Genomic DNA, 18,885 nt, shown 5'->3' on the forward strand with positions numbered 1-18,885 from the left:
ACACGATTCAACAGCGACTTTGTGATTGTGTTCGTAAACTCATTCTTTGAGCAGCATGTGCTTCAAATAAGTTTAGACAATGGGCAGTAGGTAGCAAATTCTGATTGCCAAAAATTGATATGAGGTTTTTGTGTGTTTTTATGAGTCCCTTGTACAACTATAAGCTCCATTCAGCTTCAAGCTTATAAAGACACCGTTGGCACTTGTGAACTGGAAATCTCTATACAGGGTGTTACAAAAAGGTATGGCCAAACATTCAGGAAACATTCCTCACATACAAAGAAAGAAAATATGTTATGTGGTCATGTGTCCGGAAATGCTTACTTCCATGTTAGAGCTCATTTTATTACTTCTCTTCAAATCACATTAATCATGGAATGGAAACACAAGCAACAGAACGTACCAGCGTGACTTCAAACACTTTGTTACAGGAAATGTTCAAAATGTCCTCCGTTAGCGAGGATACATGCATCCACCCTTCATCGCATGGAATCCCTGAAGCGCTGATGCAGCCCTGGAGAATGGCGTATCGTATCACAGCCGTCCACAATACGAGCATAAAGAGTCTCTACATTTGGTACCGGGGTTGCGTAGACAAGAGCTTTCAAATGCCCCCATAAATGAAAGTCAAGAGGGTTGAGGTCAGGAGAGCATGGAAGCCATGGAATTGGTCCGCCTCTATCAATCCATCGGTCACCGAATCTGTTGTTGAGAAGTGTACGAACACTTCGACTGAAATGTGCAGGATCTCCATCGCACATGAACCACATGTTGTGTCGTACTTGTAAAGGCACATGTTCTAGCAGCACAGGTATAGTATCCCGTATGAAATCATGATAACGTGCTCCATTGAGCATAGGTGGACGAAACTAAAATGAGCTCTAACATGGAAATTAAGCGTTTCTGGACACATGCCACATAACATCTTTTCTTTATTTGTGTGTGAGGAATGTTTTCTGAAAGTTTGGCCATACCTTTTTGTAACACACTGTATATAAAAGTCCTAAATGACTGAGTGACTGACTCCCAAACTGCTAAGGATAGAAACCTGAAATCTGGAGAACATGAGGATCTTATACTTTAAACATAATTTAAAAAGCGTTTTTTGAAATTTAAATCCTAAGTGAATGAAGTAGTGGGTGAAGATTTTTTTTTTGGAAAATATCACTATCAGAGCAATTTTGAAGTTAGACCAATGAAAATTGGTGTTTGGTTTCTCAGTCATAAATAAAGAAATACATATTTCAGCATTTTTGGAGATTTAACTCTATGGGGGCGAAATAGTGGGTGAGAGCTTTTTTTTGAAAAGTTATTATTATTAAGGAACTACTAAAATATTTTTAAATCTAGATCAACGAACATTGGCAGTTGACTTCTCAGCTACAAATAAAAAATATGTTTTTTCAGTGTCTTTGGAAAGTGAATCCCTAAGGGGTGGAAAAGCGGATGAGATTTTTATGAAAATATTTTATCATGAAAGCATTTTTAAAGCTAAAACTATGAAAATTTTTATTTGGATTTTCAGTTAGAAATAAAAAAAATGCGTTTTTGGAAATTCACCCCTATTGGGTGAAATAGAGGATGAAAGTTTCTATGGAAATATTTCAATTGTGCAAGCATTTTTGAAGCTAAATCTGTGAAAATCTGTATTTGGCTTCTCTGTTAGAAATAAAACATATGCATGTTACTGTTTTTCGAAATTCAACCCCTCAGGGGGTGAAATAGATGGTGAAATGTTTTATGAAAATATGTCATTGTGAAAGCATTTTTAAAGCTAAACCCTTGAAAACTGGTGATTGACTTCTTGGTTAGGGATGAAAAAAAAAAAAAGAAGTGTTTCACTCTCCCTCTCCCTTTTTTTTTGTTTTCTTTGAAATGCAACCCCTAAGGGGTTGAATAGGGTCTGACTGATTCACTGACTCAACCTCACGTAGCCCAAAATGCTAAGGGTAGAAACCAGAAGTTTGAAGAGGATGTAGATCTTAGAGCCCAGGCATCGTTTTAGAAGAGATTGTTAGAAATTCCACACCTAAGGGGGTGAAATAGGTGATGAAAGGCTTTTTGAAAGTATGTCACTATTAAGGGAATTTTGAAGCTAGAACTATGAAATATGATATTTGGTTTCTCGGTCAGAAAATAAAAAATATATTTTCAGCATTCTTGGAAATTCAGCCACCAAGGGGGTAAAATAATTGTGTGAAAGTTTTTTTTTTGAAAATAAATAATTACGAAAGAGCCGCTAATGGGTTTTGAAGGCTACACTTATGAAAACTAGTATTTGTCTTCTCAGTTTGAAATAAAAAAAAAAGATATATGCATTTCAGTGCTCCTAGAAATTCAAACCCTAAGTGAGTGCAATAGGGGATGCAAATTTTTAAGAAAATATTTGGTTACATTAAAAATTTTTTAAAGCTAAATCTACGAAAATTGGTATTTCAGTTCTCACTTAGATATAAAGAACTGTTTGTTAGAGGATGAAAGTAGTTATGGAACTATCTCCACAAGAATGTAAAAGGCACGATTAACAAAAACTTTGGACTCCAGCTACCAGAATCACTTTTTGGTCAGAAGTACATTTTAAAAAATCCATTCTTATAGGGCCTTAATTAGACTGAAAGCTTAGAGGATGTTGGAATTTGTGAACAACATAAACATTCAATTAAATAAAAACAAAAAATCTCTGCAGGCCATACAGTCTATGCAAGTGAAGCAGCGGGTGCTAAGTTAGTGTAAGTGTAATTTATTGATTAGGAAGCAGTATTCTCATCAGTAGATGTATGTCTGAAACTGAAAGATTATTCATTTTATATACAGGTTAGAAATAGTCTGAAAATCTTGTAAAGGTGTTGCATGGTAAGTTGTGCTGAGAAATTACCGTTAAGAAAAAATTGGATACTTTTACCATTTCTGAGTTGCTTAGCGTTGAAGTTAGCCAGTCAGACCATTGCACAAATTTAAGCAGCCTGCCAGAGATGGTGTTGCTAATGTATTCTTCATTTTGTTTCCTGAAACTAAGCAAGAGAGTGATACAAAAATTGGACAAGGGGCAGTAATAAGGATCCAACCCAAGCCAGAGGCTATGCAGTGTCATGTGCTGTCATTTGCGCTATGAGAAAAATTGACACTAACTGTATCTGACTGATCACTTGAATTTGTGTGCACCATGGTCTTGTTGACTAATTTCAATGCTAATTAACTTGGAAATGACGCAAGCATTGAATTTTTTCTTAAGAATTATTTCTTAGCAAAAGCTACTCTGCAACACCCTTATAAGTTTTTCACACTGTATCTGACCACTCTATGTTACACACCTACTTGCTACTCCCAAAAAATTTTAAACATCAATTGCAGTTAGAACATGTGTGACTTGTAAATATTTCTTTTAGCTGATTTTTTCCTAAATAACACAATTACTTTCTTTGCTTGAAAATATGAGCATTGTTTTCCAGAGCAAGGAAACTTGTTCACATTATCAAAAATACCTTCAACATCTAACAAATTTTATTTGGAACAAGCAAATGTTGTGTACATATTTACATTTAACAAGATTACAATAAATAACTGTTGATAAATTATTTATATTCAGTAGGTAACCCGTTTTGATAATAGTTAACAACAGTCCATCATTGATATTTAGCTAGTTTACAACTATTAAGGGCATAAAATACTGGTACTCAAAAATTACATCTCTTAAAAATCTTGGTAAAATGAGCTATTGCTCATGGAACTGAGCAATAACAGTCTCTTAGACTCGGCTATGAAGCTGGAGTATTAGCTTCTGAGCAGACAGGACTGGACTTTCATACGGTGGCGTGCACATCGAGAACAGTTGCCTCAGGAGTCTCTGTTATCGCCAACTCCAGGTATCCTTCCAGCGTGTAATTAAACAGCGTGAAGTCATACCTATCAGAAAAGAAATAAAACATTAAAATAGCATTACAATGTTTCTGCCTTCACAAATGTCAACTGTTTGGGGAATTAGTACTCATTATGTATAGTAAGCATAAAAATATACATATAAAGAAGAGAAATTGGAAAATAAAAGAAATGTCAGTACTATGTAAAGTGAAGGACCTACAGCTGACTGATGTGTGGTGCATAGAAGTGGCAAGAGAAAACAGTATTCACACCAGCTTTCGAGCAATGAGGCTGCAAGGGAGAGACTTTTTGACATGGAATGGGTGATGGCTGTCAAGTGGTTGGTGCACTTGATATGAACAGGCATATGAATGGAACCATCTCAGAGGTGGAAATCAATGCCTAGGAAGGTTGTTCATTGAGTTGAGAAGGATAAGTTGAACCAGATTTAGGAGTAGGTGTTGAGGTTGGGAAGGAAAGAGCAAGGGTTGTCCCTGTCATAAATGCAGATTGTAAAAATTTCATCAATGTATCTGAGACAGGTGAGGGGTTTTATTTGTTGACTGGGTATGAAGGATTTCTCCAGATGACTTACAAAGAAGCTGACATATGATGGTGTCATGTGAGTACTGATGGCAGTACCACAAGATTTTTTTATGAATTTGGTCTTCGAAAGTGAAGTAATTGTGGGTCGGCATGTGGTTGGGAGGGAGGATTAGAAAAGAGTTGGTAGGTTTGGTATCAGGAGGCCATGCGCATATGGGATTTTGGTGTCTAAGGATGCTGTATCCACAGTCTGGCAGTAATGGGGCCAGTCAGCTGGATGTACTAGCGATATTTCTGAACCAGGGGAAAAACTTGATAGTGGCAGAAAAAAAAAATTAAAAAAATAGATTTTTCAAAAATTTGTTCATTTTGTAACACACATGTATGTTCAAGGAAATATTAGACATGTTATTTGGTCTTAAGTGCACCAAAGTGCAGTGCCATGCCTCTTCACACAGCTTTCTTTTATTGCATGTCACAGTATTTTGCTCTGTGGAATTCAATCATGTATACTTTGTAATGGAAGCCATCAAACCTATATTCAGGATAGTGGAAATTAAAATGCCCTGTGGTTACTCTCCTGCTCTCAGCTGGCTGATTTGACATGCTACCCCCTTAAAAAAATCTAACAATTAATACTGTGTGTGATTATGTGTAATCAGGAGAATAAGAACTATTCAGAAAATTTGCACTCTTCATTGCCTATTAGCTAATAACTTTCTCTTCTGTGTGATGTAAAATTATATATAGGAAACATATAACCAGGAAAAACAAGAGACAAGCAAAGCATCACCAGTATGCATTTCTTCAATCCTTAGGTCCCTGCATTTTTTCTCTCTAATCTTGCTACAGCTTTACACAGCATGCTTTCCATTCTGTAAAAGAATCTATTACCTCATCAAAGTTTGATAAACATTTTGCTACATGAAGAATCAAAATGTCATTGGGTTTCTTGATTTGATTACATTTATTTTGTCACTGTCTGCTAGATAAAATGAAATAGGCCTTTCTAGTATTGCAGCACTTGTACACATGTCAAAAGCAAGACTGTTTTGGTCTACCTCATTTACATAAATAACGTGACAGAATATACGGTAATTCACAAAGTACCATTATCAAATGCCTATTAAGCCTACTACAAGAAAAAAGTTCTATGCTTTGAAATAGTTCTGTATTAGGATATAGTTTCACATTTCAGTTTCATGCTTCAGATTCTCAAGAGTAAGATCAAAAAGTAGTAGTACGGATTTTTTATATGAATATGGGATCATCATATTCTTCCACATAATTTGTATGATGTCACCATTTCTTCTCCTTCCTCATTCTAGCAAAAAATCTTCTCATCACAGATTCTGTCAAAACTTATTCTCCGGTTAACTTCAATAACCCTGCCAGAATCACCAGTTTAGTTATCCCACATTTATTCTCCAGATAGGTGTTATTACATATTGATAAAACAGTTCTGTGCTATTCCTAGAATAGAACTTAAAGTAGCTGCTAACTGGGGACTGTACAACTGGTAATTTAGTGATCTGGCAAAAATTTTCTGTCAAAATTTCCTTTTCTTGGATACACCGAGAAGAGTAATATGTAATCTTTATTACCTGTTATTCCTGTTAGTTGTTTATTTACACTCAGGTAGTATGAATCTACAGATTTTGCTAATAATTATAACAATGCTGATCATTCACATACCCAGTCAAACACACAAACAAACAGTGATTGACATTCAGGTTTACTCAGCTCAGCTCTTATGGCCCTTCTGTTTTGTCTGTGGCAAAGATTCTTATTGCTAGATTCCCCTGGCAGAGACATCACGTACACTATGCACATATTCAAAAATCAACTTATGATTCATTCACATATCAACTTACAATGTGTCCAAAAATGTTCAAAAACCAACATGATGCACTTCAAAATCATATGAATAATCAATAGACTAACATGCTGTAGCGATTCCACCTGCTTTATTTATCTTCATTTGTTGTCCTCAGTGTTGATGTACTGGCTGAAATATAGGGTTGTAATTTGGACACTGTCTACTATAAATAATGTAGCCGACAGATGCACAGTTGTGCTTCACAGTACTTTAATTTCATTTTTTCACAACCTCCCATATACACTTTTATATGTGTATGGCCAGTGCACTATTTTTTAAACTTTCCATAAGCCTCATTAATAGTTTGCAGGCGAACCTCCACATACTGCTACAATGGTTTACTGTTGAACATCTATGAGCAGTAAAACGTAACCACAAAGTTCATAGTTCTTGAAGAATAATCAGGTGCGCATGGAAATAGACAATGTCACTGTTTTAACATACGGCCTGATTGTTTAACACTTATTACACTGTTAAGTTGAAGCATTGTTGTTGTTCTAACCAGCACAGGTTACTCGTCTGAAACTCAGCCGTGGACTGTCTCATGACCAAAAATCAGGCCCTTATATATCCTCACAATAATATGTACTGAAACTACACATTGTTCAAAGTGAAATTTACAGAAACTACAATTAAAGCTTCACTCATTAAATTAACTGAATAAATAAAAAATTGGTTCATTTTAACAATTTCTTCTACCACAAGAGTTAGGCCGAATTATTTGTTTAAATCATGAAATTAACAAATATAGTTATGGAAACAATACTTTTGACAAAACTGTTAATTAATTTTGGTTAATGAAGGGCTGGCTTTGCTAACATGTTTTCGAATAGAACCAAATAGATACTTTAAGATTACTAGTATTTGTTCCTCCAAATGTTTGTAATTAGTAAAGAATTTATATTTGTTTATACATCAACAATAGAATTTAAGTTACAAAACAATTACTGATTTCACCCTGTAAAGAAAGATACTAACTAGGAATAATCAAAATAAATTAGAAAATAAAACTAAGCACAAAATTATATCTGGTGTTATATTCTTTAAATCTGAGGACCAATCTTTCTTTATTATGAAAGTGCAGATTATATTCACTTATGCTAATGGTAAATAGTTAAAAGCAACAAAATGAATTTAAGGAAGTAGCTGGCAAAACAAGAGGGGAATTAAAAATATCACAGCTTTCTTCATTACAATGCACTGCATAGTAGGCACTTTGTGAAGCAAGGTTTTGTTCATGAAGAATATGAATTTGGCGCCCTCTGAAATTGCCGCCAAGGGCACACACCCTGGGGAGGGGTTTGGAAGAGGAAGGTGAGGCCAGGTTAGAAGTGAGGAATTCCTGAAAGGCTAAAAGCAGATGACTGGGTGCATGAGGAGGAAGATCATGGTAGGAAGGGGGCTCGAACTGTTTTAAACAAGGTTCTATGTGGGGTTTTGGTTAGCTGTTGTCAGTGTCGTGTGTCATGAAGAGATGTTTCCACCATGGAAAACGGGTATAGGTGAGAAGGTCCTTTACAAGTCCAGCATGGCTAAAGTTAGGGTTTGAGATAATGGGTATAAATAAGAAATATGGGATTTTGATATCTGTATCTGCTAACTGAGCACATATCAGTCATGCTTTACTTCATTCCACAAAGTGTGGTAGTTCATGTGTTAAGTAGTAATTAATATATGCCTGCTAGACCTATAAATATTATTCCTTATTACGTTGAATGCTTGCAGTTGTTATGTATTATGAGTTTCATTGTAATTAATAGTGCAGAATATGAAAGTTTCAGTAGCAGTTTCAGTACTAATGTTTGAACTGTATTAATTCTATACCAACTACTTTTTGAAATGATGGTTATACACTCATAAAATTTCTAGAATTAATTTATTCTAGAAAATGATGACAGAGCTTAAAGGCTGTGGACTAATTTATCTGAAGAAAGACAGCAACCAACAACTTTATTCTTAAACGTTATAAAGGATTAATGACTGCTGGTAGAGGGTTATTAAAAACCCAATATTGAAGCTCAAGCCTTTTGTAATGTGCAAACTTCCTTTGGCAGAACTTATGTTTCAATGTCAGAGAGAAAGGATCAAATCTCAGTGATGATGAGGGTTTCATCAGAAGTCTTCCATCCTCCGTTATATATAGGATTGGATTCTTCATATATTTGCCTCTACCTGGACACATTGCAGTGTGCAAATCAGAGGAAATCCATTACAGAATTCTATATGTTCACAACTGAACAACTACCTTGTTAGGTAGCCCCTCCTAGTTAACAAAAACTTGGCACTTATTGTGGTATAGCTTTTTTATGCATTTATTTGTTTTGAGTGTTTCAGTTTAGTGCAATGCATGTGATTTTTATGACTAGGTACTTATTACCTTCATTGGTATTTACAAAAGATACTTTTTCTTATCATTCTGAATTTTTATAGATATTTTATTCCTAGTTCCTTAAAACAATGAAAATTGAAACAATTTTATCTTACCTGTATATGTTATACAGCAGAAGAATTTGTGCTTTTGTTAATTGAGAAAAGTAAGCATCTTCAACCTCTGTAGTAGTTCGTCCTTTTGCTTGATTTTTCTTTTGAGGCTGTATGATATCCTGAAGATTAGCTAGGTGAATGAGGAAGTTCTGGTCCTCCTGCAATACAATTGATTACAGACTTTAATGAAACTGAATTTTATCAAATAATGGTGATTTTTATTGTGCAGTTGATGGGGATGAATGTTTATGTAACTACCAAGATTTGCTTGTGCTGAGTACCTTCTACACATGTGTCTAGAAAACATATTCTTGTTCCTAGCAGAAATGTAGAAGGATAAGTAGACATTAGGAGAGCAATGACCATAGGATGTTACTTGTGGTTTTGTTCTGCAGCTTTTCAACTTATTTACATGAAGTATTGTGGACAATTATTAGTTCCAGATGTGAGATAGACTTTGGACTCTCTTCATCTATTCTATGCAAAAATACAGTTTCCTTATTATTGTTCTCAACTGATTTGTAAAAAATGTTATGAAAATAAATGTTTTATTTGTACTGACCTAGATATCAACTGTGCTTGAACATTACACTAGCATGTATTTTCTGTATAAAGTGGTTGTCATTGTAGGCATGACAACAAATGTTTGTCAACCAGAGGAGAAGTGTTTATTCAGTGCTATGTACAATCAAAAAGTGTAGTCAGAACTGTGATAAAATGAAGTAGGAAGATAATAACTATCTACCTGTCAGCTCTACATTAATATTATTCAAAATCTTTCAAATTGTTTATTTACAAAATATAAAAATCAAGTTTAGTAACTGCAAGTGAAAATATTACTGCCAGGTGTTGAAAATCTTTTACATTTGTTTTTTTTCAATTTCTTAAGATTACTACTTTTTTAAAAAATAAATAAATGAATAAATTTTTAAATGTTCAATAATTAGAAGCGAAGAGCTTGTAACACAATACCTCAAGGGTTTCAAATTTTGCAATGACATCAAATGGCACTTGGCATGGTGTACAGAACTCTGTTATAGGAGTCCAGTGCATGTCGAACTGACTTCCTTTCCGATATTCATCCACAAGAAACTGCACAAATTCTGAAAATGTCGGCCACCGTGGGTTCTTTGGGTTAGTTTTCTTCTGCGTACCAACAATCTGGAAGAATAAAAATGTTCATAGATATTTGAATTGTATTTTTATCATAAAAATGAAAAACTGTTATTCTCCTCATCACCAACAAAAAAAATGCCACACTCTATTTTGATTCCCAGGCAAAAGGCATGCCTAAATGATTTTGCATCACATCATATGTTTAAAGTATTGTACATTTTATTAACAGAGCATCTGGAATAATAGATAAGTGTTAGCATCACTTATTTCTTTGTGTATGCAGATACATGGAAAATTTTACATTGTACTTCTTAGTAAATTGAAGTCATGCTGTTTCTTAAGACAACATTTTCCCTGTAAGAATAATGCACAAAAACATGAAACTGTTTTTAAAAGAGAGATCTTTGCCATGTCGTAAAATGTAATAAACACCAATTGTACTAATATAGGATGAGCTAGTGGAAATTAAAAAGAGGAAAGATCTTGTAGTGAAGACATAGGAAGAAATTTCTTACAAATTCTTGTGTTTTTTAACAATGAACTGAACTATACTTTTCTTTAACACTATAATAATTTACTAGAATGAGAAATTTTGACTGTGTTGAATAGTACACAATGTGAAAAATCAAAATCATGTTCTAGGCTGGCACTAATATGGATACCTGCTGTTCATTTGGCACATCAGCCAGTACCTCTCAAATGCAAAGTTGAGAAATTTTACAGCTCTCATGAGTAGCTGACCAGACAAGAAAACCTGAGCAAATTAATTAATTGTGGCTCAGTGGCAACATTCTGCTCTGAATACCAGGGTGGGAGCGCTGCCACTGGAGAAATACTAACCAGCTAGCTCACATACAAACTCTTCAAATCAGATCCTCTTCCTCAGATGTTCATTATATTAATGAATGTCCAGGTGCTTCAGTACGCTGGTGAAGCAGTGTGTGCCAGCTGATGACTACAAGACAGAGATCAGTTGCAAACAAGATGATGCAGCCATATGTCGTCCACAGGCTCTGTGCCAGTAGCTGCAGGCTCCTGCTTCAGATGAGCTTTGTGTGCAGTCATCTTGCTGCCTCCACTCCACTTGGTCACCTGCTGTGTAGCATCCATCTGTTGCTGGTCACCTCCCTGGTGGGTTGTGAGTTCAAGCCTAGGCCAGCTTGCTACCCAACTACACTGTCACTCTCACCTGGCCTGTATGAGCCTACATTGTTGCTGATTATAACTGAGGCATGCACATGCCACCATCTTCGGTCATAATGAGCATCACAGTTTAAACACTGTCTATTCCTGTGTGTTGTCATTGCCAACCACAGAGCACCGGAGCCACCAACAGTGACTGCTGTCATCCAGCATTGACAGTGTGGCACTTTTGTCAGACTTCCTCAGCTTCACGGATGTCAGCAGCTATGGCTGCCCCCATGCATTGCCTGCTGGGTGGGTGAAATGCTGACACCAACATGCCACTCGCTCATGGCCACCTATGTCACCAAGGCCAATAACCTACTCTGTGACTATGGCTCCATCCTTGTAATTAACATGAATAAAGAATTAATATAAACAGGGATGTTTTACTGATGGTTTGATTACAATTCCAGTCACCTCTGCAACTGAAGTCCATGTCTAGACTAGGAGATGGTGCTCCATTGTGATTTGCCATCAGCCAGTTCACCTGTCATCATAGGGGTTACATCCTGACTCCTATGTATTAGTGCCAACTAAATCTGAACAGCCATTTGTCAAGAGGACAGTCCCGTTGCGACATCATTGTCAGTTCCTGCTGTGAGTGAACTTGTTCTTCCTGACATCTTTTGTTCCTGTGCACAAACACAGCAGGGTGAACTGACTGATATGCAAGTATGCAAATGCTGTTTTTGAGTGCAGAAGGGTAACAGTAGAGAAGACTGTTTATGGACAGTGAGATGCAAGCAGTGTAATCTGTCAGGCCATGAGTTGCCTTGACTCAGTCAGTAATTGTGACATGTAGTAGGTGCCTATGCTATGGGCATGAAGTACGTTGGTATTCATTGTTGAGATGGGTGATGATGTGATTGAAGAATTGAGTGCATTTCCTGGTGTTATGTTTGGGTGCCTGTAGTGGCTTTCCACATTCTCTTGTGTGTTCTTTGTGGTATTGTATTTATTGGTGGGTAAAGCTTTCACAGATGTCAGGGTCACAAACACAAGTGATGATGACTCAGGAAGTGATTGAATCTTTTGGTGAAATAGGTAGCTCAGTCAAGTAGAACAATGCTGCTTTGCAAAAATGAGCAGATACTTTGATGACAGATAACATGTTTATGCAACAAAAGATAGAGGAAGTAGAGGAAACAAAAGCTTGATCAAGTGTATTCACTCCTTTATTGGATTTGACTGTGGCTATTCTGTTTACATTTTTTTTGGGCAAGGCAATTGAGAATGTGTCAACATTCATAGATGATTTGGAAGTTGCTGCAGCTCTGGGCAACTGGAAAGATGAAGTATGGTTATAGAAGGCCAAATTACACTTAGTGGGAGAGGCAAAAACGTACTTAATGTACCCTGATGTGTTGAATAAAATACATGTATTTGAACAACTTAAGAATGAGCTTAGTAGGTACTACTGCAATCAGAACAGTGCCAAATTCTTCCAAAGCACTCAGTGGAGTATCCCAAAAGCTGAATGTACAGGTTAACAGGAAATGAGAAGCCTACATTATCCTGCAGGAGGCTCCCAGGGCATCAGATTTTTTTTTTATTGTTGTTGTTGTGGGACTTACACCAGCTATGGTGAGGAAAGTACAGATGGAAGACTCAAAGGATTTGGCTGCTGCAATAACAATGTGAGTGCAGGAGAAGTGAAGCATTTTTTCTATGGAGGTAAAATTTATAGATTTGATCATGTGGTCTACATTTGGAAGCAATGCCGCCTCAATACTCAAGTGTAGAGTGGTAGGACACTGCATTTTGTAGTGTAGGAACAGGAAACAGAATGGATGTGGGCATCATAGGGGGCCTTAAACCTTAATGGGGGCTGCAGAACTGCCAGATCGCTTTCCCATTAAAATTAAACGTTATGAAGACATATGCAGAGATAGAGTGTGGCATAGCTGGTGTAATAAATGGAACAGAACCAAAGTTTTTGGACATGAGGGCTCACATTTGGTGGCAACTCTGGGCCTGTTGGCTAAGAAAGACTGAATTCTCTGTGTTATAGGCAATGCAGGATAGGGGGCAATGATATGGAAACACAAGGTTCAACACTGCTCAGGTTTCATATGGGAGTGAATCATTTTCAAGAAAATATGTAAGTGTTGTCCCATGTAGGTGAAGGTTATTGCACAATCCTGTGGTCATATTTCTTAAATATAACAGACTGCCAAACTCTGTGCAACATTTTCCAGCTGGGAGAGACTGCTGCAAATGATACAATATCACAAAGTTCTGCTGTCATGAGGTTAGGACTGATTAAACTGTGTACACAGTCATTGAGGCTCAGGTTGCCTTACAGATCGCTGACAGGAACTGGGAAACCATTTTGAGTGAGTGTGTGTTCTGACCTACCAAGTAATATTTTGTGTGTAGTAGAGCTATTTAGACACTTCTCACTGTTGTCTACATAAGAGAATCATTTGTGTGTAAGAAGTGAATGAAGAATATATTGTTTGAAATGTTACCGCTCATTTTCATTCATGAGGAGTACTTAACTTGGGCACAGTTCTGTGAATGTGATCTGCCAGTCATAAGTTTATAATCAGTTTTACTTTTAAATCTTGTCTTGCTGTATCTCATGTCACTCCTTGAAGTTGTAGCCCTGCAATGCAGTGTCACTCATAGCTATAATGAACTTCTTACCCTCAGCAGGAAAGTGCTGTGATAATGGAAAATTATATTTGCTACCCACTAGCTACCAAATCATATAACCACTTCTTTTCAAAATCCTTTTGTGTTTAACAGTTCTCATAACACTTTCAACATATCAATTAAATATTCAAATTTAAGCTCTTAATAACCAAAATCAATGCCAGTCAGAGCATTAGCATCCCAAAGTCAAGAAGTAAATTAGTAAGTAATGAAGTTATTCTGTACAATCTTCTTTTGTTTTTCTTTTTTGGGACAACAGTCACTGTCATCATGACTTATTTTTTGGTACTCGTGCCACCACCATGTTAAGAAGTCAAAGTGTAAATGGTTCCTTCTCCATAAGTAAAACACTCACCCTCCATCGCACCCTGTGGTTGTGCTGTGATTACTTTTGTATTTCATATCCACGCATAAATAAAAAAAAGGCTGCCATAAGGAAGCCATCAATACATGTGCATTACATGAGAAAGTAGATATTTGAAGAGAGGAGATGTGGTAGCTGAGGCGAAACTATTAGTAAAGTTTGCAAATTTTTTCAATCCTAGTAGACCATAGCTGGTGACACCCACTGCAAAACACCATTCTAACAGGGACAAGTCTCAGTTTTACTGGAAAGTATGTAGAAGACCTCATCTTTTGAAATCAATAAGGGAGAAATTTATCGTTCAGAGCCTGAATGATGCCACTATTGAAGAAAGTAATAGCATCTGGGGAGAATTGGTTATCATTGTGCTTAAGAAACCATCAGACAGGATGAAGAAATACAGGTTCTGTTGCAACTATCATTAGTTCAGTACTATTTTTCAATCATGGTTGCAAAACATTGTTACCACCAGTTGAAAGTAGTGCCAGAAGACCAGTCAAAGACCACATTTACCATCCGCTGATGTCGTTACAGCTACCAATGGGTGCCTTCTGTGCTTAAGAAAGCACCAGCCACATTTAAGTGATATTAGATAGGGTTTTGAGAGGCTTGAAGACATATCGGTGATGGTGTACTTCTATGATATTATTGCTTTCTCTAAGGATCTGAAGGAGGACACACAGTGGTTAGAAGAACCCTGGGGTGCTGATGTGCGTGTATATTCCATGCCTAAGAACAGACACTATAAAACACTGTGGTTTTAGTTTTTAATATTATTATTCCTTTGTTACTTGTCACGAAAAGTATGGTAGCATCGTGGCGGTGAAAAAAGGTTCACGAAAATCGAGTTCCGCGAAAAACGTAAAAAAGAATGAGTCTTTATGTATTCAGTGCAAAAAAAGTATCGTTGTTCGACCTGGAAAATGTTACTGCTGCGAAGTTAAAGCAAAAAACGCAAACGAAATCATTACAAGATCAAAATCTAGTGAAAAAACCGTAGCAAATGCAAATTCAGTGACATCGACATGTAAACATTGCGATGATTTTCGTCTCGTTTTAACTGCAAAAAACAGTGAAATCAGTGAACTTAAAAGGACTGTAGCCTTATTGGAGAAACAGCTGCAACATCTTGGCTGTAAAACTCAACAAACAGAGCATGGTCTGTATCTGGAAGAAATATCGGCTACGAGTGATGTAATCAAAGGAAGAACTACTGTGGAAACCAGTACAAAACTTGGAAATAATAAAGTAAGTGCATCAAATAGTTATAATGACAAACGTGATTCCACAAACAATGTCAATCAGGAACATATGAGTCCAGATAATAATTACAAACAACAACAGCCGTGCACTGTAAATTTTTCGCGCATGTCGCATCCTAAACAAAGAAATGTGATTAAAAAATCAGTCGACTGGCCTCAAGTGTGCAAAAAAGAACGAAAAGTGTTGATTTTTGCCGATAATCATGGACGTCAGATAGCAGAAAAGGTAGCAGATACACAAACTAACGCAAGTGTCCAAGCCTTTGTCAAACCAGGAGCAGGCATTGCAGAAGTGACAAAAACAGTGGTAAAATCGTGTGAAAACCTTAACCCAAAAGACTGTGTCGTAATTTTTGCAGGTGCGAATGATGTTGCCAGAGATAAAGGTAGTGAACTCATCACTGTTCTTGAAAGTGTGCTACCCAAATTAGGCAACACAAATGTAGCTGTTGTAAATCAACCACACAGATACGACCTCCCTCCTTGGTCATGTGTAAATAAGTTAATAGAAAGAGTAAACAAAGAGATAGATACTGTATGCAAAAAGTTTCTGTACGTGAACTTAATAAATGTAAGCACGTTAGACAGGTCCATGCACACCAGCCATGGCCTTCACTTAAATCACATTGGGAAACAATTTTTGGTTGAAGAAATCTGTCGTCTAGCAAATTGGAATCACAATAGGCCTAATATAGAAGCAGTCCAAAGTACTTTGGACAAATGGGTCATAAAGAAAGATGCAATGTCTTATAAAAAGGGTGAAAGGCATTTTTTAGGGAAGTAGACTGTATCACAAATAAATGTGATGCAGAATTAAATTGCAAATATAGACTGAAGATTGTACACCAGAATGTACAGTCATTAACAAACAAAGTTGATGAAATAAATATACTCCTCAATAGTGAATGGAAAGATGTTTCAGTGTTATGTTTTTGTGAGCATTGGTTACAAAATGAGTATTTTCAGTACTTAAAAATATTACATTTTAACCTTGCAAACTGCTTTTGTAGAATGGAATCAAAACATGGGGGAACTTGTATATATGTAAAAGAAAATGTAGATTATAAGAGTATAACATCTGTCTGCAAACTTGGTTGTGAAAGAGACTTTGAAATCTCAGCTGTAGAGTTAATGTCTGAAAATACTATTATTTTATGTGTGTATAGATCTCCTGTTAGCAACATAAGTGTTTTTTTCAAAAAATTGGACCTTGCTTTAGGCAAACTTAAGACAACTGGGAAAACAGTGGTACTATGTGGTGATTTTAATATTGACTTTCTGAGCTATAGCCCTCACAGGGAAACGTTTTTAAATATTATAAAAGCCTACAATCTTTGTCTTACTGTTAGCTCTCCAACACATGTAACTAAAACTAGTGTCACTCTCCTTGATCAGGTATGTGTAAACATGGACAAGTGTACATCAGAAAACTTTGATACCGGCTATAGTGACCACCTTTCACAATTACTGACCATACCTGTAAATCACATTTCGACCAGTATAGAAAATGTTATCCATAAAAGGATTTATAGTGGGAAAAATATTGAATGCTTCCACTACCTAATCAGTGAACAATCTTGGAGAGAAGTATACGATACCTCTAATACTAACGAAAAGATGGAACATTTTTTGAACATTTTCAAGCATAACTTTGACATAGCTTTTCCACAAAGGAAAGTTATTTCCAAGAGCACAGATAGATTCAGAAACTGGATTACATCAGGCATCAGAGTATCTTGTAAAAGGAAGCGGGAACTTTTTCTGCAGTCAAAAACTAACAGCAGTCCAGAATTTATTAATTATTTCAAAAAATACAAGCTAGTTTTGAAACGCATCATAAAGGAGGCAAAAATTAAGGAAAATGACAAATATATTATGAAGTCATCCAATAAAACTAAGTCCATGTGGAAAGCTGTGCAGGATCTTACTGGGAAGAAGACAACTCACAAAAATATTGTGATATCACATGATGGCAAGAATGTCACTGACCCTAGGGAAGTTGCAAATAGTTTCAATTCTTACTATGCAACTGTTGCTGGGAAATTAGTGAAGGAAAAATTTGGAAATCCACCTAAGACAACATGGAAAGAACTTTCATCTATTGAAATAAATAATATATCCATGTTCCTCAGTCCAGTAAGCCCAACAGAGCTCCTAAATACCATTAATTCACTGAAGAGTAAGTACTCAACTGGTATTGATGATATTCCAGATTATATTATAAAAATAACAGCAAGACAAATACTTTCACCTTTATTGGACATATGCAATTCATCCTTATCATGTGGTGTCTTCCCTCAGCAACTGAAAATGGCAAAAGTAATACCCCTATATAAAAAAGGTGATCATCAATGTATGGGTAACTATAGGCCTGTGTCTCTATTGTCAGGGTTTTCGAAAATTATTGAAAAAGTGTTCCTTTCAAAACTAATTACATTCTTCAACAAGAATAATATTATTTCTGGATGTCAACATGCCTTCAGACCACAGAGATCAATTGAAACTGCCACTTTCAATCTGATAAACCATGTCGTAAATGCAGTGGACAACCACAGAAATATCTCAGGTTTATTCTTGGACCTAACAAAAGCTTTTGATGTGATTGATCATTCTATACTCCTGAGGAAGCTCGAATGGTATGGTGTAAGAGGTGTGCCAAATCAGTGGATCAAATCATATTTGGAATATCGTTCTCAGGTAACTGAAATTAAGTACACAGAAGGAAATGAACTCCAGGTACACGTTTCAAAACCATGTGGACTAACTCATGGTGTTCCACAGGGCTCCATTTTAGGTCCCTTTCTTTTTTTGGTCTACATTAACGATTTCCCATCACACGTTAGAGATTCTGAACCAGTACTGTTTGCAGATGACACCAGTCTATTGATTGAAGGGAATAATGAAGAAAATCTTACTGCATCTGCAAAAGATATTACAAAAGGAGTGTCTGAATGGTTTACCAGAAACAGGCTAATAGTTAATCCCCAAAAAACTGTACTAATGAATTTCCACACTGATCAAAATAAAAATCCGGCACAACCTGTAATATGTATAGATAACCAAAACATTAGTTCTGTCAATGAAACTAAATTTCTTGGGATTCATGTCCAGGAAAATCTTAAATGGAACACTCATATCACAGCCACAAATTCAAAACTAGCAAAAATGAGCTATGTGGTAAGAATTCTCTGCAACAGTACTAGTGCAGAAACAGTTAGGGCTGTATACTTTGCTCGTGTACATTCAATACTGAAGTACGGTATCATTTTCTGGGGAAATGTACATCAGGCCATAACAGTTTTCAGGAAACAAAAGGCAATTATAAGAATAATGAAACAAGTGAGCAGCAGAAAATCATGCAAACCTTTCTTTAAAGATCTAAAGATCCTACCCCTTCCCTGCATTTATATACTGTAAATAGTCACGCATGTCAAAAAAAGCATACTGAGAAAAGAAAACCTTTTTCCTCAAAACAAAAGTGTCCATGATTACAGTACCAGGTCAGACAGTGAGATACATGTCAATCATTGTAA

The 18,885-nt window shown here is 36.3% G+C and overlaps 1 protein-coding gene across 1 annotated transcript in view; it reads right to left on the reverse strand.

Moving 5' to 3' along the window:
- Positions 1-3,483: 3,483 nt before the first annotated feature.
- LOC126485002 (carbohydrate sulfotransferase 11-like) overlaps positions 3,484-18,885 on the reverse strand; it is a 367,761-nt gene continuing 352,359 nt past the window's right edge. The window contains exons 5-7 of the mRNA XM_050108607.1: positions 9,740-9,928; positions 8,768-8,925; positions 3,484-3,903 (exon numbers count right to left, since the gene is read on the reverse strand). Of these exons, the coding sequence (XP_049964564.1) occupies positions 3,801-3,903; positions 8,768-8,925; positions 9,740-9,928 (450 nt within the window). The 3' untranslated portion in view covers positions 3,484-3,800. The remainder of the gene's footprint in view (positions 3,904-8,767; positions 8,926-9,739; positions 9,929-18,885) is intronic.

The sequence above is a fragment of the Schistocerca serialis genome, chromosome 6 (genome assembly GCF_023864345.2).
Source record: "Schistocerca serialis cubense isolate TAMUIC-IGC-003099 chromosome 6, iqSchSeri2.2, whole genome shotgun sequence".
NCBI classification, from domain to species: domain Eukaryota; kingdom Metazoa; phylum Arthropoda; class Insecta; order Orthoptera; family Acrididae; genus Schistocerca; species Schistocerca serialis.